The 18,528-nt window shown below is 42.1% G+C and overlaps 1 protein-coding gene across 24 annotated transcripts in view; it reads right to left on the reverse strand.

The window, feature by feature from the left end:
* The window catches only part of ASPH (aspartate beta-hydroxylase), a 418,870-nt gene that overhangs the window by 320,167 nt on the left and 80,175 nt on the right, over positions 1-18,528 (reverse strand). For all 24 annotated transcript variants that reach the window (XR_012327192.1, XR_012327191.1, XR_012327194.1 and 21 more), the window contains 3 exons: positions 16,659-16,697; positions 16,056-16,091; positions 8,637-8,681 (listed from right to left, as the gene is read on the reverse strand). Coding sequence is in view for 8 of the 24 variants with exons in the window: in XM_033843144.2 (XP_033699035.1) it covers positions 8,637-8,681; positions 16,056-16,091; positions 16,659-16,697 (120 nt within the window). In the remaining 16 variants the exon portion in view is untranslated. The remainder of the gene's footprint in view (positions 1-8,636; positions 8,682-16,055; positions 16,092-16,658; positions 16,698-18,528) is intronic.

Genomic DNA, 18,528 nt, shown 5'->3' on the forward strand with positions numbered 1-18,528 from the left:
AGGGTACAGTGGAATAGAGAAGGTACTGGACCGGTAAGCAAAGTGGGTTTTCACCTAAAAGCAATGTAGAGCCATTCAAATACTCCCAGCCATACTCCAGACATGTTTGCAGCTGTAAAGTCCTCAATGGAGAACAGTCTGGAAGAGTTGGGAGCTAGAAAAGGCAGAAAGGCCAGTTAACTGGTCTGCTGCAGTTCCCCATGGCAGGAATGAGAAACGCAAGGTCTGGCGCAGAAAAGAGGAAGCAGATCAAAGAGCGCATGGAAGCATCAAAGGAACTTTCTGACCAACTAGACAAGTGGTAGAATATGGAGGATGAGAGGTCATCAAGGAATGAAGGATTTCCAGGTTTCTGGATTAGATAACCAGGTGAATGGTGGCATCAGAAATGGAGAAATAGGCTACAGGAGAATGGGGACGAGCAGATGTACAGAGAACAGGCTGGGCTCGAACTGTATATGGGACATCAAGGAGGTGAAGTCCACAGGCTGGTGGATATTGAGTTCTAGCAAGTTCAAGGCTAGACAGGTGTGTGCTTGAGGGTAGCTGAAGCCATGGAATGGATGAGATCCGATTGAAAGAAAGGCCAGAACCCTGAGGCGACAGCACACAAGGAAGCAGTATTGGGTGCACACTCATCTGCTGGGAAAGGTGGTGATGGAGACTACAGCACGATGATTCCTTCTAAAGAGGTGTCCTCAGCTCCAACTGATGGCTGCCATGTGGGAGAGTAAAGCGCAGTGTTCTCAGAGCTTCCGATTCCTTTTTCCCTTCTCCCGGGTCTTCAGGTACCGCTGCAGCGCCTGCTGCGTGAGCTTCCGGACACGCATCTGGCCCTCCTTGCAGGGCACCACGGTGCCGGTCCTGCCGAGGCGCACGGTCACTTTCATCCTGGCCCCCGGCGACCGGGCCGGGCTGGGCCGAACAGGTGTCTGGGCCGGCGGGCGCGGGCGGGCACAGAGACCCCGGGGCGCCCTCCGGGCCGGGGGCTTGCAGCAGAGCCCCTTGGCCCCGGGCAGGCGGGAATCGGAGAGGAGGCGGCAGCGGGGAGGGCGACCCCCCAGGTGGCGGGGGGCCGGGGACGCCGAGGTTTAGGGCCCCGGCCCCGGCCCTGGTGGTGGCGCGCGGGCCTGCAGTTAGGAGGAAACTTTTGCGCCGGATCCCAACTCCTCCGCTGTGCGCCTCGCTCTGGGCTCCCGCCTACTTCTTCTTTTTCAACACTATTTAACATTATAAGGAAAATCTTACTAAAAAGAACAGGATCTTAATCTTTTAAAAACTGTCATACAACCATTAAAAAAAATCACTTTTGCATATTCAATTATTCTGAACGCAATCATATTCCAGCTACTGCGCTAATCTGCCTACTGGCCAGTTCTTGTTGGCAAAGCTAATCTCCATCCAGGCCTGTGTGTCCTCCCGAGTTCCTTGTCACACTGGCATCTGTTCACCCCCCAAGACCCAGACCTGGGGCTCCGCTTCTCCCTGACCCAGTCTTCACTAAGTCACATGGTCCCCCGTCCTCTCTCTCCAATAGCGCTTCCCCAGGTCAGGTCTTATCACAACATCACCTGGACTATTACTCCTTAGTTACCTAACTGCCCTCCACCAGCTTGTGGCCGCCCTCCAATGGCTTCCGCCCTCCACCTGGTGCCCACCTGAGCACTCTAGACTCTAGGCCATGAATGACCTCAGCCAGCAGGCATTTCAGCCTCTCTGACCCTCAGTCTCCTTGTCTGCAAGCAGGGTAATAACACCCATGTGCTGGGAAAACTCGACTCCCTAACTCAGCACTTAGCAGAGTAAGTGCAGTCAGGAAAAGTGGTCTGCTTAGCCTGAAAGTCTTTTTCTAAGAGTTTCTTCTGGGCATATTGGAAGAGAAAACAACACTTTCTAGAACCCCAGAAGCTTCGTCCCTATGTGTCTAGTTTTCCTTTTCTGCCCACAGAATGAAGATCAGAAGAGAACCTTCTGTATCCTATGCTGCCCTTCCAGCTGCTCCTTGGTCCTCTCAACCAGGCTGAAGTTAATATCCCCACCGTGTGATGGTCAACAGAGGATCAGAGGGTACAGGGGAGGGGAGTGGCCGCACCAGGGAATTATCAGAACTTCTAGGTGCCGGACAAAAACCTACACAGGATGGATGCAGGGGCTATTTCATTTTCATTCTGCTCCCAAAAATGTAGCATAATAGTAAATGTGAAACAAAATAAATAAACATTACCTACAAGAAATAGGTTAAGAAAGAGGTTGAAGGTACGCCTTTGTGATTTTAGTCATCAAAAATGCTATAATATTCTAAAATACTAGTAAGGATAAAATGAACCAATTTTGTTATGTAACAAAACAAAAAATAATATACTTCAAAATAAGGACAATGTAGAGATGAATTCTGCATTTTATTGCACTCAAATAACATTCAACAGAAGATGATTACATTATTTTTAGAAAATCCACTGATGCTGCCCACCTTGGCATGTATCTGTAAAGACAAGTCTCATTCGTTGAGATATTTGGAATTAGAAAGTATTTGAAGTTGACCACAGCATAATGAATCTTCAATGTCCAGAGTTCTAGAGATGATTATATGCAAAAATCCAGCAAAATTTATTCTACGCAGTTATCAGTTCTATGTCACTCCTAAGTTCCCCTAAAAAAATATGGCTTTATAAAAAGTAGTCTTCTATAATTCACAATACGGAGTAAGAGCTTCAGGAGATTCTGAGTAGCAACTCTGTATTACCCAGATCACAGCTTTAGAAAATTATTGCTTCTTTACTAACATATTACTTTGGGTTTCACTACACTACGGTTCAGCATAACTTACTACATTGTACCGATGACCTCTAATGAGAAAAATATAAAATCTCTTTGATTTTGACCCTAAAAGCAGAAAAAAATGCCACTTTATCTTAAAACAATGTGAACATGATCAAGAGCTCCCCGGACACACAAATGAAACCACTTCTTAGAGTTTTTTTTTTTATAGCTCAGGGTCCTTTCAAAATGAGGGTGTAGCTACCTTTTTTTTTTTCTAACAAATGAGTATTTTCATCACGGCGGCTATTTCTGAGCCACAAATTACTCACACTAAAAACAGAAGAAATGCTTCAGCGTGGAAAGGAAAGGGCTCAAACATTGTCAAATAGCAGCGGGCCTCTGGCCTGTGAGCACTTTTCACACAGCCTACATCACCCAGCCAGAGGCCCGGTGGACTTTTATACACGGAGCAGGCTTCGGCATTGTACGGGCGTTACTTAACCAGCCAAAGGCAGAACAACCTTTACGTTATGCACCAGTAATTGATAAGAGACTTTCTAAAATTTACACAGATACTCACGGGACTACAGCTATTCTACAATCACTCTGAGGTGTGGAAAAGCATTTTTGCATGATATAACAGGCCATTCCTTTCCCCTGCGTCCTAACAATAACGTTCCCCCCTTATTTTGAAAAATAAATTAACCATGATAATTTAAACTTTTATTGAAATTTAAAATTTTTCTAATTAACAAGCTAAAAGCTACAGGAATCTCAAATGTTGAGCTTTACCCTGAATACTCGAAGCTAATGTAGCCATTTTTTATAAAGGTATTGCTGCAGATATATACAACGCAAATCTTCACAGCTAATAATGACCCCATCAGTGTCTTTAAGACACTCTTAGTGGTTTTAAATCATGTTTCACACAGTGTATATAAGTCAGCCCAACACAGTTAGTGTTAATTACGGATAAGAGATATTAAAATCCTGCCATGACAATTGCTGCTACCTCATCAATACGATTATTAACTATTGTCTGAAAAACACATAAATGCAGGTAAGACTAAAAGCTGTGTCACAAAAGGAAAAAGAAAAGAAATCCAATGGATCCACTAAGGCTATCAGAAAAGGACATGCAGGAATGTAACATCACATGTGATTTCTGTTTCTAAAAAAAAATACACTAAAATGCCAGTGGACTATGGTTCATTCAAAACATCTTTAGTGTTCATTCCCAAAGATCTTGGTCTGCTCAGAAATTACTTCACAAGATCTATCCCAGCCATCTTTTGCAGCGTATGGGTAAACTGGTCCTCCTGTGGTGGTAGGGGCAGCCTTTCTGAAGCTTTAAGTATCTGCAAAGATAAGGGGAAATCTAAATTAAAGGACCAACTAGACATAGACTGCGAAACTGCTTCATTTTTACTCTACTTTTAAAAAACCCAGCAACAGAAGTAAATGCTTTTTTTTTTTTTTTGTATTGTTGTTGTTTTTAACAGCAACAGGGTAACAGAATGATTCACTACCTAGAGTAGTCCCTGGGGGCCCTACTACTATGAAAGTAGTTCCTACTGCTTTCATTGCAAAGCTAATGAAAATCAGAGGTTCTCTAGAGCATCTGAGAATTACAACTGAATTTAAAAATGTCAGTCTTTTGCGAAATACAAATTAAATTAAATTTCTCCCATCAATGTTTTCACTGTATTAAAAAGAAATGCAATGGGGGGGGGAAGTCTAGCATGGCATTTGAAACACAAATATAGGAAGGATTTTCAAGGGGCAAGAGAATACTGAAGTTGCAGTTAAAATATATTACTTTAATAATCTTATATCAATTTTAATGTTATTGAAGATATAAGTGGTTGGTAAAAAAAGTATACACTATTTTAAAAGAAGTAAAATTCATTCCTGTCCAACTTTCAACAAATATTTTCTTATTCCGAACTCTAGTGTCTGATTTATTTTACTACCACAGCACTGGATCTATGTTACAATTAGAGTAAAAAAGGCGTTTGTGCACATAAAGGCCCAAATTCTGATATAATTTCTAAAGCTGGATTGTGATCCTTCCTTCCTCCCTCCCTTCCTTCCTTCCCTATGTATCTGTCTACATGTGTGCATACGTGTATGTGTGTAACCAGAAATTTTTATGTAAGCAGAATTATTTCGTGCTAATGAGAAGGAACTGGAAATTATACGTATACTTTTGTGCATCCAACGGAAATGAATGTTTGTCTACCAAAAGACATGTATAAGAATATTCACAGCCGCTTTCTTCATAACAGCCCCAAACTAGAAATAGTCCCTGCAGCCATAAACACAGAATGGAATTTTAAATGGAATATTACAGTAAATAGCAGTGATAAAACCAATAACTATAAATATCAAACTGGATGAAACTCACAGTCATAATGATGAGCAACAGAAACCAGTCACAAAAGGAGAGTATATATATGTGTGTGTGTTTACTTGCGGTTCTATTCAATCAAATTCAAAGACGGGCAGATCAATCTATGATGACACGGATCAGAACAGTAGTTATCATTTGTGGGCACGTTACTGGGGGAGGGGAGAGGGAGAGACCTCCAGGGGCTGGAAGAACTCTGCGTAGTGGGTACAAGAATGTATCACACGTACAAGTCCATCAAACTGTACCCTCAACATGTGAGCACCTCCCTGTGTGTAAATTACACCTCAACAGAAAGAGTTTTAAAAGATGGGTTTGACCTTAGGTTCTCTTAGAATTTAACCGTTAGCTGGATTGTGAGGAATAAGCACTTCTGTAACCTGTGCAATCAAAAATCCTGGAGACCCTGGGAACTTATTCAAAGAATAACAAGGCAAACAACGTAAAAGCTCAGTTACAGTTCTGAATGACTCAAGTTATGCCCCTACATATTTGAAGTCTCCACTCAGAAGTAGTCCACCAAGTTGCAAACCCAGAGTCTCCAAATTCAGGCCAGTGGTCTCTGCTACCCTCTGTTCCTCTCGCCTTCTGTATCTGCATTAAGGTTCCATCATTCATCCATTCAAGCCAGAAGCACAGGAATCAAGCTCGACTCTTCGCCCTCAACCAGCCCCTCTCCCACCAAATTACCTCCACCACCAGGGTCCGTGAAATCCGTCCCTGCTCTGCGTCCCTGCCACCAGTTCCAGGTCCCACCACTTCTGCTTAGATGAACACATCTGCCCCCTGACTGGTCTCCACCTCCCCACAGGACCTCCTCTGTTCAAATCTGTATCTGATCACACGACTACCCGGCTTGGAATTTTTCTGCTGCTTCCCTGCACTTTCAGGCCCACGTTCAAATTCGCAAACATCGTTTACGGGATCCTCGGAGAAGCGCCGCCTGCCCGTCCACACTGTCTACTTACACCTGTACCTGGCACACCACCTTGGACTTTGTGCTGCACGCACTTGCCGTGCCCACCCCCGACGTGCCAGCTCCTTCACTTCCAGCAGCTCCTCAAGGCTCTGCTCCAGCACGACCACACGTGGGAGGCCTTGCCTTACGCTTGCACTCCAGGCCCCAAAGTCGGGTTAGTTCCCCCTCCTCTGGGTGCTGCCCTGTGTACCACTCTGAGAAGTTAATGACGCCGTATTGGTTGCTATCCCCAGCTGTACACCCACAGGATGGGATTATCACAGCGATGAGTATGTTACTATGAACTTTAATACGCAATATTAAGATTGTATAACCTAGTCGTAGAAAGATCGGGGAAGGCAAAGTAATCATCAGTTAGATTCCGAGGGCCAGGAAAAACCGATACCCAGCATTTTGCAGAGGGCCTCAGTTTGCGTATTCCACTGAATAAGGAATTTTAAAGATTGAAAGGTAGTAAGGAAATGGGTCCCACGATTGTTTCCTCAGTTCCTGCATCACATAATTCAACACTGTTGCAAAAGCAGTCACCTTATTGTACAAAATAGAGACCGATTTATGAATATTATTCTTTTGTAAGATTGAATAATTTAAAAAATGTAATATAAAGTAAGACTAAGAATAGGAGATAAGCAAACCCAGTGCAATCATTACAAATAATTACTGCTGACCCTCCGCCTCACATCCTCTTTGGTGAAGGTCAAACTACAGCCGTGCAGTGCATCACTCAAATTTTTATGACACCAGAATGTAAGACAAATGCATTACGACTGACAGGTTCCAACTCCTTGATCAGGGCTCTCAGAATTTAGCTTCTCTTGATCCAGCTCAGAGATCAGGCTAATTAACTACTAAACAACAAGAGCCACGGCCACCATTTACTGAGAGCTCGTTATGTGTCAGGAAATATGAATCCAATCTTCATTTTCATTTACTTCAGCTGTTAAACATCTCATCAAAAAAGGCACCTTATTCCAGCCCCCCAACCACTTAGTATTTTGTATTTATGTTCCAAGGAAATTCTTGGACTGCATTTATAAAACACCAAAGTAGAAGCACAGAACTTTTTGGTCAGAAAATATTATTACGTTTCATACCTTCATTCAAGTCAGGTAAATATTAAAAAATATCAACTATAACTAGAAAAAAGTCAGTGTTGCAGAAACTCGTTATTTTTAGGAATACTTAGAAAACAATTTTCTTGAGAGGAATGGACAGTAATCGAAATGCAAATTCAGTAACCTGCCCTGCATCCTCAGGTTAGAAACAAGGCACTCTGTGAAGCATTGCTCAACAACGAAGAGGAAATTACAGAAGCAGGGCAGAAACATCAACCTTCCCTGCTCTGTGCATCTTTCCCAAACACAAAATATACTCATATGCCCAGTAGTCATCTTGTAAAAGATCAATTTCTCCATGGATTTCTTTTCTCACTCATATCACAATACCAACAATGCAGCTCCTTTAGTATTCGTATATATTTTAAATGTACAACACACCACAACTATCAAAATCTACAACATCCCAACTGGTAAATAAGCAAATATGAGCTGTGGTGTAACTAAAAACACTCTTCGATTAGAAAAGGTTGTTTTCCTCTTGAAATTTAGTATTTCACTAAATTTTGGAAGGCACAATTATTTCTACCAAAATCAGTAATACGAATGTACATCATTGCTACAGAATTCACATTAAGCATCATGTGAAAACCGTGAGTAAAAATTGAACCAATAAATGACACAGAAAGAAAACAAATGGAAATAAAACAGAGAGACAAGAAGACATACATTTGGGAAAGAGGTGTTGGAAAATCCTCTCCTAATGAAACATTTTTTTCCCACTTTGAAAGCAAGAGGTTTCTATGTTAATTTCCGACTGCAGGTATGGTTAATGTCATCTCTGAAACGCATCTGAAAGCACAGGCCTTGGTTGAACTCACTGATGATGAGTTTAAACTCACTGATGATGAAAGGGACATACGGGGGAAGGGAGGAAAAAGCAGAGGGTGTAACACAGTGGGCTGGCAGGAAGGACTGCCTGGGTCACGCAGGGCACAAGGGTGCTCTCGGGGAAGACGGGGGAGGAGGAGGGCCAATGTCACTAATTTAAACACTATTAATCTTTTATCTGAAGGCAAGTCTGATTCCACATCCTCCATCAGATAGCCTGTCAATCAGGACAAAAGGAAAAAAAAAAAAGCCTAACTTCCACTACTAGCACCATCTATAATGGCAACAACCATACAGTACTTTGATCATGAGTACTCCTCAAAGTCTAGCTCAACAAATATGTACTAGACTCAGTCTGATGTTTATTTCCCATTACTTTGGCTCAACTGACGAAAACACGGAACAGTTTCTTTTTAAATTTAGGTATAATTAATCCTCCTCTCTCAGGAATTCTACTCTTCATAGAATTATTCCAACTAGTGTATCAGCAGCATCTTTTAAACAAAAAAGGAAAAAGCGATACATATGACAAAATCCATACCTGGTGGTACTTCTCGCTGTTCCTCCGCATGGGGCACGTGCACCTCTAAAATAAATAAATCATAAAACACTGAATTACAGATTGCTGACCAGTATTTAAAATACAGACCACTGATCTTTAAGTTACAGTGATCATTTTTACAGACTTTTTTGGGTGTTCAACTGCAATTATCATAAAACATTAGGTTTTTCCACCATCCCAACACAGAAAAATTAGCTATAACTTTGTAAAATGTTGTATATTTCTCAACTGTCCTGAACTACAGGCTTTAAAACATTATCTGCCTAACTGACTGACCTCAAAACTCAGTCTGGCAAAGGAGATATGAACTAAAACCTAAGTTTTCACCACAATTTTGCATCAGACTTGACAAGAAAGCTGAAGAAAGACATTTAAAGCATCTCATTTCTTCTTAATGGCACAAAAAGTCAAATTGAAACCGAATCTTAAAAATATATCACTATCTTTAATAAACTTGTTTTTGAAAAATAATACTCAAGGTTAACATATTCTAAAACTAGCCAGAAATGTGGATATGAAGGTTAACATCTAGTCTTTTTCCTTGGCTACTTCAACCTACTTACAACTAAAGAAACTGTAAGCCTCCCCACTCAACAGTATAATGATATACTGACTTGATTCACTCTATAAAATTACATCACATATTTACATCTTCATCCCTACCAACCCCTGTAACATTACCGTAATCGAGAGGTAAGATTGTATCTGCTTTCCCTTTGCTCAAGATTTTTAACAGGCTTTGGTCAAAAGGAGGAATTTTTATTAGCATTTTCTAAAACTCAAAATATTTATGCAGCTATTTTAATCATTTTTCTTCTTGCATTACTTTGCTTCTAATTTTAAGAATGATACATGCTCAAAACAGTTGGAAATATTTTAGATAAAAGTAAAAAGGAAACAGAAAACTATCACACATATTCTCCCTGACCCCTGTTACGCTTCTGGAAGAGTTCCTTCTCCTAGTGGCAGCACCATGAATGTTCACTAGCTTTCGGTGTTGTGACTGGCTTGTTCACGGTTTGCCTATTTATTTGGTTCTTAATAATCTAGAGACATGTTAGCACTTTACCAACTTGACCAATATTTTTCTCAGAACTTCTTTTACTTTTGTCATTTTAGGTATATTTGAAAAACTTGTATGCATCGTAAAGTATTAACCACATCCGTTGTTATTTTCATCCCTGATGTTATACTGAGAGACATTATTACTGTGACAAATTTTCATCCAAATTTGTTCTGAGAAAATGTACATTTAACAAACTTATCTGAAATGTATTTTGGTAATGATATAACAAGATTTTTTAAAAGAAATAATTCGTTATATTAGCACAACCTGAAAGTATTGCCTATTGATAGAGCCTACTTTGTCTTACTCCAGGACTTTGTAAACCCACTTCAGTATGGCTTTGACCCCCATCAATCTACTCAAATAGCTTTTGCTGAGATCACCGACATTCTCCACATTGCCAAATGCGATCGATGCTTTGCAAGTCCTGAAATTCCAGTGGCAGTAGCACAGAACATACTCTCCCTTCCTTCTGCTCTTTCCCATCCTTCCCTGCTGGTTTTCTCACTGGCTATGCATGCTCCCTCAAACGTCACAATGTTGGGATTCCTTAGAGCTCAGTTCTGGAACTGCTGGTCTACTCCCTCTGCACTCACCTCCAAAATGATCTATTTCCATGGAATTGGCGCCATCTCCATGGGGATGGCTCCAAGCATTCACATCCATCTCAGATCTCACCCATCGAGCTCAGATTGGCATATCCGACTCCCTGCTTGACGCCTCCACCTGGGCATCTCACCCATCGGGCTCAGATTGGCATATCCGACTCCCTACTTGACGCCTCCACCTGGGCATCTCACCCATCTAGCTCAGATTGGCATATCCAACTCCCTACTTGACGCCTCCACCTGGGCATCTCACCCATCGGGCTCAGATTGGCATATCCAATCCCTACTTGACGCCTCCACCTGGGCATCTCACCCATCGAGCTCAGATTGGCATATCCGACTCCCTACTTGACGCCTCCACCTGGGCATCTCACCCATCGAGCTCAGACTGGCATATCCGACTCCCTACTTGACGCCTCCACCTGGGTATCTCACCCATCTGGCTCAGATTGGCATATCCGACTCCCTACTTGACGCCTCCACCTGGGCATCTCACCCATCGAGCTCAGATTGGCATATCCGACTCCCTACTTGACGTCTCCACCTGGGCATCTCACCCATCGAGCTCAGATTGGCATATCCGACTCCCTACTTGACGCCTCCACCTGGGCATCTCACATAATTCCTGAACATAAAATACCTAATATGGAATCTTTGATTTTCTTCCCTAAACCAGGAAAGAATATCATTTCTTCTCAGTAAACAGCCCTAACATCCAACAGTTATTCAAAGCAAACCAAAGGCCCCTTTATTCCTCTTTACTTCACCACCATCAGGAAGTTCCATCAGCTGTAATTCTAAAATACATTTCAAGTTTAAAACTTGCCCCTCCATTTCCACTTCATGGTCTTCCTCCAGGCCACCATGATCCCTTCTCTGGATTAGGACTCAATAATTTCCTAACAGGGTGGCCCCTGCTTCCCTTCTCGCTCCATCCAATCCATTCTCTAAGATACAAGTAATCTTTCAAAACATAAATCAGATTATGTCATATCTCACAAGTATTTCCATAGATTCTGACTGTACTCAGAAAAAAATCCAAATTCCTTACTAGGTCCTCCAAGGCCCCAAATGATCTGTCCCATCTCTTTACTGCTTAAGCCAATTCAAATTCAGTTTTCTGTTACCTGCAGCAGAAAGTAACCTTACTGACACAGAAGGGTTTAAGCACAGGACTGACATAGCCAGATGTGTACTTCTGAAGAACTCATCCTAGCGACACTGTGAAAGATGGATTTGAAGGCGACAAGCGTGGAGTTAAGAAGACTAGCTAGCAGGCTACAGCCATTGTCCAGGAAGTTGATGAGGGGCTGAACTAGATTACCAGAGCTTCAGAGGAAAGAATAAATTTGAGAAATGTTTAAGGAGACTATTCAACAGGACTTGGGATTAGCTATAGAGAGACGGGGAGAGGACACAACACCCACATTTCTGGTTTGGGAACCCGAGGACTTATTGATGCAACCAGCCAAGATGGGGGAAGACAAGGGAAGAGAAGTTTGGTGGGCGAGTGACGATGACAAGACTCCTCTCGCTGTGCACTCAAGTGCCGCAGGAACATAGAAGCTGCGGGCTGGGCCAGAGGCGCACAATCCAGAGCCCCACTGCCCAGCAGAAGGAATTCCCTGAGCAGCCTCTGTTACGCCCTCTACTGGCTGATCAAAAGGTTAGGAAAAAACTGTATTTTTTTTTCAGTTCATCCCTAATGCTTTTAACGTTTTTATTGGAGTATAATTTCTTTACAACGGTGTGTTAGTTCCTGCTTTAAAACAAAGTGAATCATCTATACATATACATACATCCCCATATCTCCTCCCTCTTGCGTCTCCCTCCCAACCTCCCTAGCTCACCCCTCTAGGTGGTCACAAAGCACCGAGCTGATCTCCCTGTGCTATGCGGCTGCTTCCCACTAGCTATCTATTTTACATTTGGTAGTGTATATATGTCCATGCCACTCTTTGTCCCAGCTTACCCTTTCCCCTCCCCATGTCCTCAAGTCCATTCTCTATGTCTGTATTCCTGTCCTGCCCATAGGTTCTTCAGAACCTTTTTTTTTTTAGATTCCATAAGTATGTGTTAGCATACGATATTTGTTTTGCTCTTTCTGACTTACTTCACTTCGTATGACAGACTCTAGGTCCATCCACCTCACTACAAATAACTCAGTTTCGTTTCTTTTTATGGCTGAGTAATATTCCATTGTATATATGTGCCACATCTTCTTTATCCATTCATCTGTCGATGGACACTTAGGTTGCTTCCATGTCCTGGCTATTGCAAATAGAGCTGCAGTGAACATTGTGGTACATGACTCTTTTTGAATTATGGTTTTCTCGGGGTATATGCCCAGTAGTAGGATTGCTGAGTCGTATGGTAGTCCTACTTAGTTTTTTAAGGAACCTCCATAGTGTTCTCCATAGTGGATGTATCAATTTACATTCCCACCAACAGTGCAAGAGGGATCCCTTTTCTCCACACCCTCTCCAGCATTTATTGTTTGTAGTTTTTTTTTTTTTTTTTTTTTTTGTGGTACGCGGGCCTCTCACTGTTGTGGCCTCTCCCGTTGTGGAGCACAGGCTCCAGACGCGCAGGCTCAGTGGCCATGGCTCACGGGCCCAGCCACTCCACGGCATGTGGGATCTTCCCGGACCGGGGCACGAACCCGTGTCCCCTGCATCAGCAGGCGGACTCTCAACCACCGCGCCACCAGGGAAGCCCTATTGTTTGTAGATTTTTTGATGATAGCCATTCTGACTGGTGTGAGGTGATATCTCATTGTAGTTTTGATTTGCATTTCTCTAATGATTAGTGATGTTGAGCATCCTTTCATGTGTTTGTTGGCAATCTGTATATTTTCTTTGGAGAAATATCTGTTTAGGTCTTCTACCCATTTTTGGATTGGGTTGTTTGTTTTTTTGATATTGAGCTGCATGAGCTGCTTATATATTTGGGGGATTAATCCTTTGTCAGTTGCTTCATTTGCAAATATTTTCTCCCATTCAGAGGGTTGTCTTTTCGTCTTGTTTATGGCTTCCTTTGCTGTGCAAAAGCATTTAAGTTTCATTTGGTCCCATTTGTTTATTTTTGTGTTTAGTTCCATTTCTCTAGGAGGTGGGTCAAAAAGGATCTTGCTGTGATTTATGTCATAGAGTATTCTGCCTATATTTTCCTCTAAGAGTTTTATAGTGTCTGGCCTTACATTTAGGTCTTTAATCCATTTTGAGTTTATTTTTGTGTATGGTGTTAGGGAGTGTTTTAATTTCATTCTTTTTTTTTTTTTTTTTGGTGGTACGCGGGCCTCTCACTGTTGTGGCCTCTCCTGTTGCGGAGCACAGGCTCTGGACATGCAGGCTCAGCAGCCATGGCTCACGGGCCCAGCCACTCCACGGCATGTGGGATCTTCCTGGACCAGAGCACGAACCCGTGTCCCCTGCATCGGCAGGCGGACTCTCAACCACTGCGCCACCAGGGAAGCCCTAATTTCATTCTTTTACATGTAGCTGTCCAGTTTTCCCAGCACCACTTACTGAACAGGCTGTCTTTTCTCCACTGTATATTCTTGCCTCCTTTATCAATCATAAGGTGACCATATGTGCGTGGGTTTATCTCCGGGCTTTCTATCCTGTTCCACTGACCTATATTTCTGTTTTTGTGCCAGTACCATACTGTCTTGATTACTATAGCTTTGTAGTATAGTCTGAAGTTAGGGAACCTGATTCCTCCAGCTCTGTTTTTCTTTCTCAAGATTGCTTTGGCTATTCGGTGTCTTTTGTGTTTCCATACAAATTGTGAAGTTTTTTGTTCTAGTTCTCTGAAAAATGCCATTGGTAGTTTGATAGGGATTGCATTGAATCTGTAGATTGCTTTGGGTAGTACAGTCATTTTCACAATGTTGATTATTCCAATCCATGAACATGGTATATCTCTCCATCTGTTTGTATCATCTTTAATTTCTTTCATCAGTGTCTTATAGTTTTCTGCATATAGGTCTTTTGTCTCCTTAGGTAGGTTTATTCCTAAGTATTTTATTCTTTTCGTTGCAATGGAAAATGGAAGTGTTTCCTTAATCTTTCAGATTTTTCACCATTAGTGTATAGGAATGCAAGAGATTTCTGTGCATTAATTCTGTATCCTGCTACCTTACCAAACTAATTGATTAGCTCTAGTCATTTTCTGGTAGCATCTTTAGATTCTCTATGTATGGTATCATGTCATCTGCAAACAGTGACAGCTTTACTTGTTATTTTCCCATTTGGATTCCTTTTATTTCTTTTTCTTCTCTTCTGATTGCTGTGGCTAAAACTTCCAAAACTATGTTGAATAATAGCGGTGAGAGTAGACAACCTTGTCTTATTCCTGATCTTAGAGGAAATGGTTTCACAAAAACTGTATTTCTAATACAAAAAAAGGCAAAGCCAAGTTGCATATTGTGAGGTTAGTTCTTTTACATAAAACAATATATGTGGGTTGGGTTGGATGAAGTTCTTTCTAGGGATTCTGAGTTTCCATTTTCTAATTCTAATTGAATAAAAAAACAGACTCAGTTATATTTTCCATAGAGAACTGAGTAGTAGGAGGTGGGAGAAAACCTGAGTGCCATCCAGCCTGCTCCAAGGATGATCAGCTTAGACAGAGCGGCCCACAGCTCCTGTGCTGGGGTCTCTCCCAGCAGCAAAGTGGACAATGAGGGAAGTTCTAGCATCCCCTCTCCTCCTCTCCCCTTCCCCCTCCCCATCTTCTCCAATTCAGTTGACTGTACTTTGTCTAACCAAGCTCAGAAGCAGTAACATTTAATCTGAAAACTGACAATCAGTGGATCATAAATGAATTCTAAGATTAATCTCATGAGCAAAATTCCCCATGACATGTTCCTTGTGAGCACACAGACTCCAGGGTCAACTGCCGGCCCCAATGCTGGATTGAAGACCAGCCCGGCCACTCTAGCTGGAACCCGGGCAGCCACCTGACCTCACCTCAGGCTCTCAGCCCTTCATTTGTAAAGTAAGTACAATGCTATTTGCCCAGGTTCCTCTTCAGTGCCTATGGTGAGAAACAATGGAAACAGTATATGGGAACGAGCTTTGCAAACTGTTATGAACTTCAGAAATCTAAGTCGTGTCGAAGCACGACTATGTAACATATGTAACAGGTTTTATTTTTCTGAAACAAATCCTTCAGGTTCAAAAAAAGGTTTTACCAGCTGAGTAACAATGTAAAGGACGCAATTATGAACACTGTGGTTCATGTCTCTTTTTGAATTATGGTTTTCTCAGGGTATATGCCCAGTAGTGGGACTGCTGGGTCATACGGTAGTTCTATTTTTAGTTTTTTAAGGAACCTCCATACTGTTTTCCATAGTGGCTATATCAATTTACACTCCTACCATTTCAACCCCCCTCTGCCTAGGGATAACTCCTTCTCACAAGACCACCTCCTCCTATTTAGGGTGGCCCTCCTCACCCTAACAAGTTACTTTCTACTACACGATCCTGGTTTTATCTCCATCACTGCACTTCTCATAATCTTTAATGACTTCATCATCTCTTTGGCCACTAGAGTTCCAGCTGCAGTGAAAACAGAATTCCAACTCTCTTATGCACTCTTGCCCTCCTAGCCCCTGAGCACTGTAAAGACAGCAAATAGTGAGGTGTAATAAGTGCTTGTTGAAGAAATGAACATCATTTTAATATAAAAAGTGAAATCATGTCTATAAAATTAACTTACCTTCTAAAATTGTGTTTGAGTCATCTACAGCATTATCTAAAAAAAAGCAAACATGTCTTACATTAACTCATCTTCACTAGGTCCTTAAATGAACATTTCCACTCAGACCTAAATTTGGCTCTTTTTAGATTGGGGCTTCTTATAGAGACACTCACTAGAATATCAACTTTAATTTCTAAATTATATTCAAAGAATACATCAATCGGCTGGCATTATCCCTGCTGACATAAAACTTACACCACAAACAGGGAATAAACATATCAACATGATCCAATGACTTCCTTGGTGACTTGAGAATGTCTTGTATTTCTGACTAAATCTATCTTTTTATTTCACATCTTTTTTGGAGTATAAATGCTTTACAATGTTGTGTTAGTTTCTGCTGTATAACAAAGTGAATCAGTTATATGTATACATATATCCCCACATCCCCTCCCTCGTGAGCCTCCCTCCCACATTCCCTATCCCACCCCTCTAGGTGGTCCCCAAGCATTGAGTTGATCTCCCTGTGCTATGGAGCCTTTGTTCCACAAGCTATATTCATTTTCACAAATACAAGGGGAGCTGACTTGCAGGAAACATCTGCTTAGACAAATACCTTACCTGAATTTTCTGTCCCTTCATTTTCCGATGGCTCAAACGCTGCAAAGTACACAGAAAAAATAATCCTTGAGCACTGTGTCACTCCCATTAAAACACAACATTTGCGGTATGGTTCAATGTCTAATTTATCTTTGAACCTCTGGGTCTCAGTCACTGGGAAGCGGCAGGTTACAGAGTAGAGCCAGGAAGAGTTTGGTCTGGAGTAAAACAGGCCTGGTATTCAAATTGCAGGGCAGCCACTTTTAGCCAGAGGAGCAATTATATATGCCTCCTTCTTGTAAAATGGGGAAAATTAAAGTTCCTCCCCAGTCACTGTTTACCTGGATCCAGTAATTTGTTTACCCCAGGGTGACACTGAATTTCATTTTCTTATTTGCTTCGTGACTGTAGTGGAGGCTCTGAGTTACCCGTGGCTCAACCCGCTTTTCACTCTGGGTCCAAGTTTTTACCAGGCAGATTCTCTACTTTGCTTAGGGAGCAATGCTCGGATCTTTCACCTGGGGCAATTGGCCTGCCTCCAGTCCCTGAGAGAGAGAGGGTTCTGCGGCAGGTCTTAATCCACCACTTTAACCACGGTCCAGGCTCATCTCTCTCTGCTCCGCTGCAAAGGAGGCCCTTGTCTCGGCTGCCGTCTCCCCTCATGCCTGGCTGGTTCACTGCTTTCCTAGTCAACCTGATCCCTATTTTTCCATCTTCCAAAATGCCTGAAAATTTCTGCTACCCTAAGAGCAAACTGTGTTTTTTTTCTAGCATGGTTACAAATATATTCTCCTTGTTCATTTAATAAAGAAAAAAATTTGAACATCTACTGTGTTTCAGATATTATTACTAGTGCTCGGGTAGAGCAAGGTATAATTTTTAACAGATCATTTTCTATCCTTTTGGTGGCATTTGGAAGACAAAGGAGCAGTGAATGTTTGCCCACTCTGTCACCCTGAACGGTGCCTGCATTTAATATGCTCAAGTCTATCAACTGAAAAACAAATAAACAAGTCTTTTCTTTTTGTTGTTACTTTAATTTTATTCATTTATTTATTATGTCCTTTATTTTTTATTGAAGTATAGTTGATTTACAGTGTTTCAGATGGATAGCAAAGTGATTCAGTTATACGTGTGTGTGTGTATTCTTTTTCAGATTCTTCTCCATCATAGGTTCTCCCTGTCCTCTCCTTCCTCCATTTCACAATCTAATTTCTTCAGAGTCATTTGCACATGCTGTCTCCTCACTTCCTCTCCTCAACCCACTCCAGTCTGTCTTCCGGCCCTGATAACATCCCTGAAAATGCTCCCCTAAGACCTCCCAAGAGCACTCATTTAACCCAATGGACACTTCCTGCCTTTACTGTATCAGGTCTCCTAGCAGCTCCTTGTCCTTGGACTCCAATGTGACCATACTCTCCTTTGAGTCTTTCCTTTCTCCTTCTCAACCTTCATCACATCACCTTTTTCTTACCAGGCATTAAATGTTGCTTTTTGTCAAAGTCCAGCCATAGATCCTCCTCTATTCCTGCTCTCTCCTCTCTCCTTAAATGATCTCAGCCTTTGGCTTCAATCACAATGCACATTCTGATGATTCTCAAACTCAACTACGAATAGACTTCTGAGATCCAAACACCATCCATCGGCTAACTTGGTATCTCCCCTTGGATGGCTCAACAGGCACTATCAGGGTGTATCGATTGTACTCGTGACCTTCTGGCCCCAAGCCTGTTTTCCAGTCTCACCGTTTGAGGAAAAAGCACCCCATCCACCGGGTGCATAAGCACAACAGTGGATGTGGTTCCCGACACCTTGCTCTCTCTCCCCAGCTACACTTGCACATCCATCCCCACCAACTTTATCTTCTACTTCTCCCCTTTGTCCACTTCCA

Source organism: Tursiops truncatus, chromosome 17 (assembly GCF_011762595.2).
Source record: "Tursiops truncatus isolate mTurTru1 chromosome 17, mTurTru1.mat.Y, whole genome shotgun sequence".
Lineage (NCBI taxonomy): Eukaryota > Metazoa > Chordata > Mammalia > Artiodactyla > Delphinidae > Tursiops > Tursiops truncatus.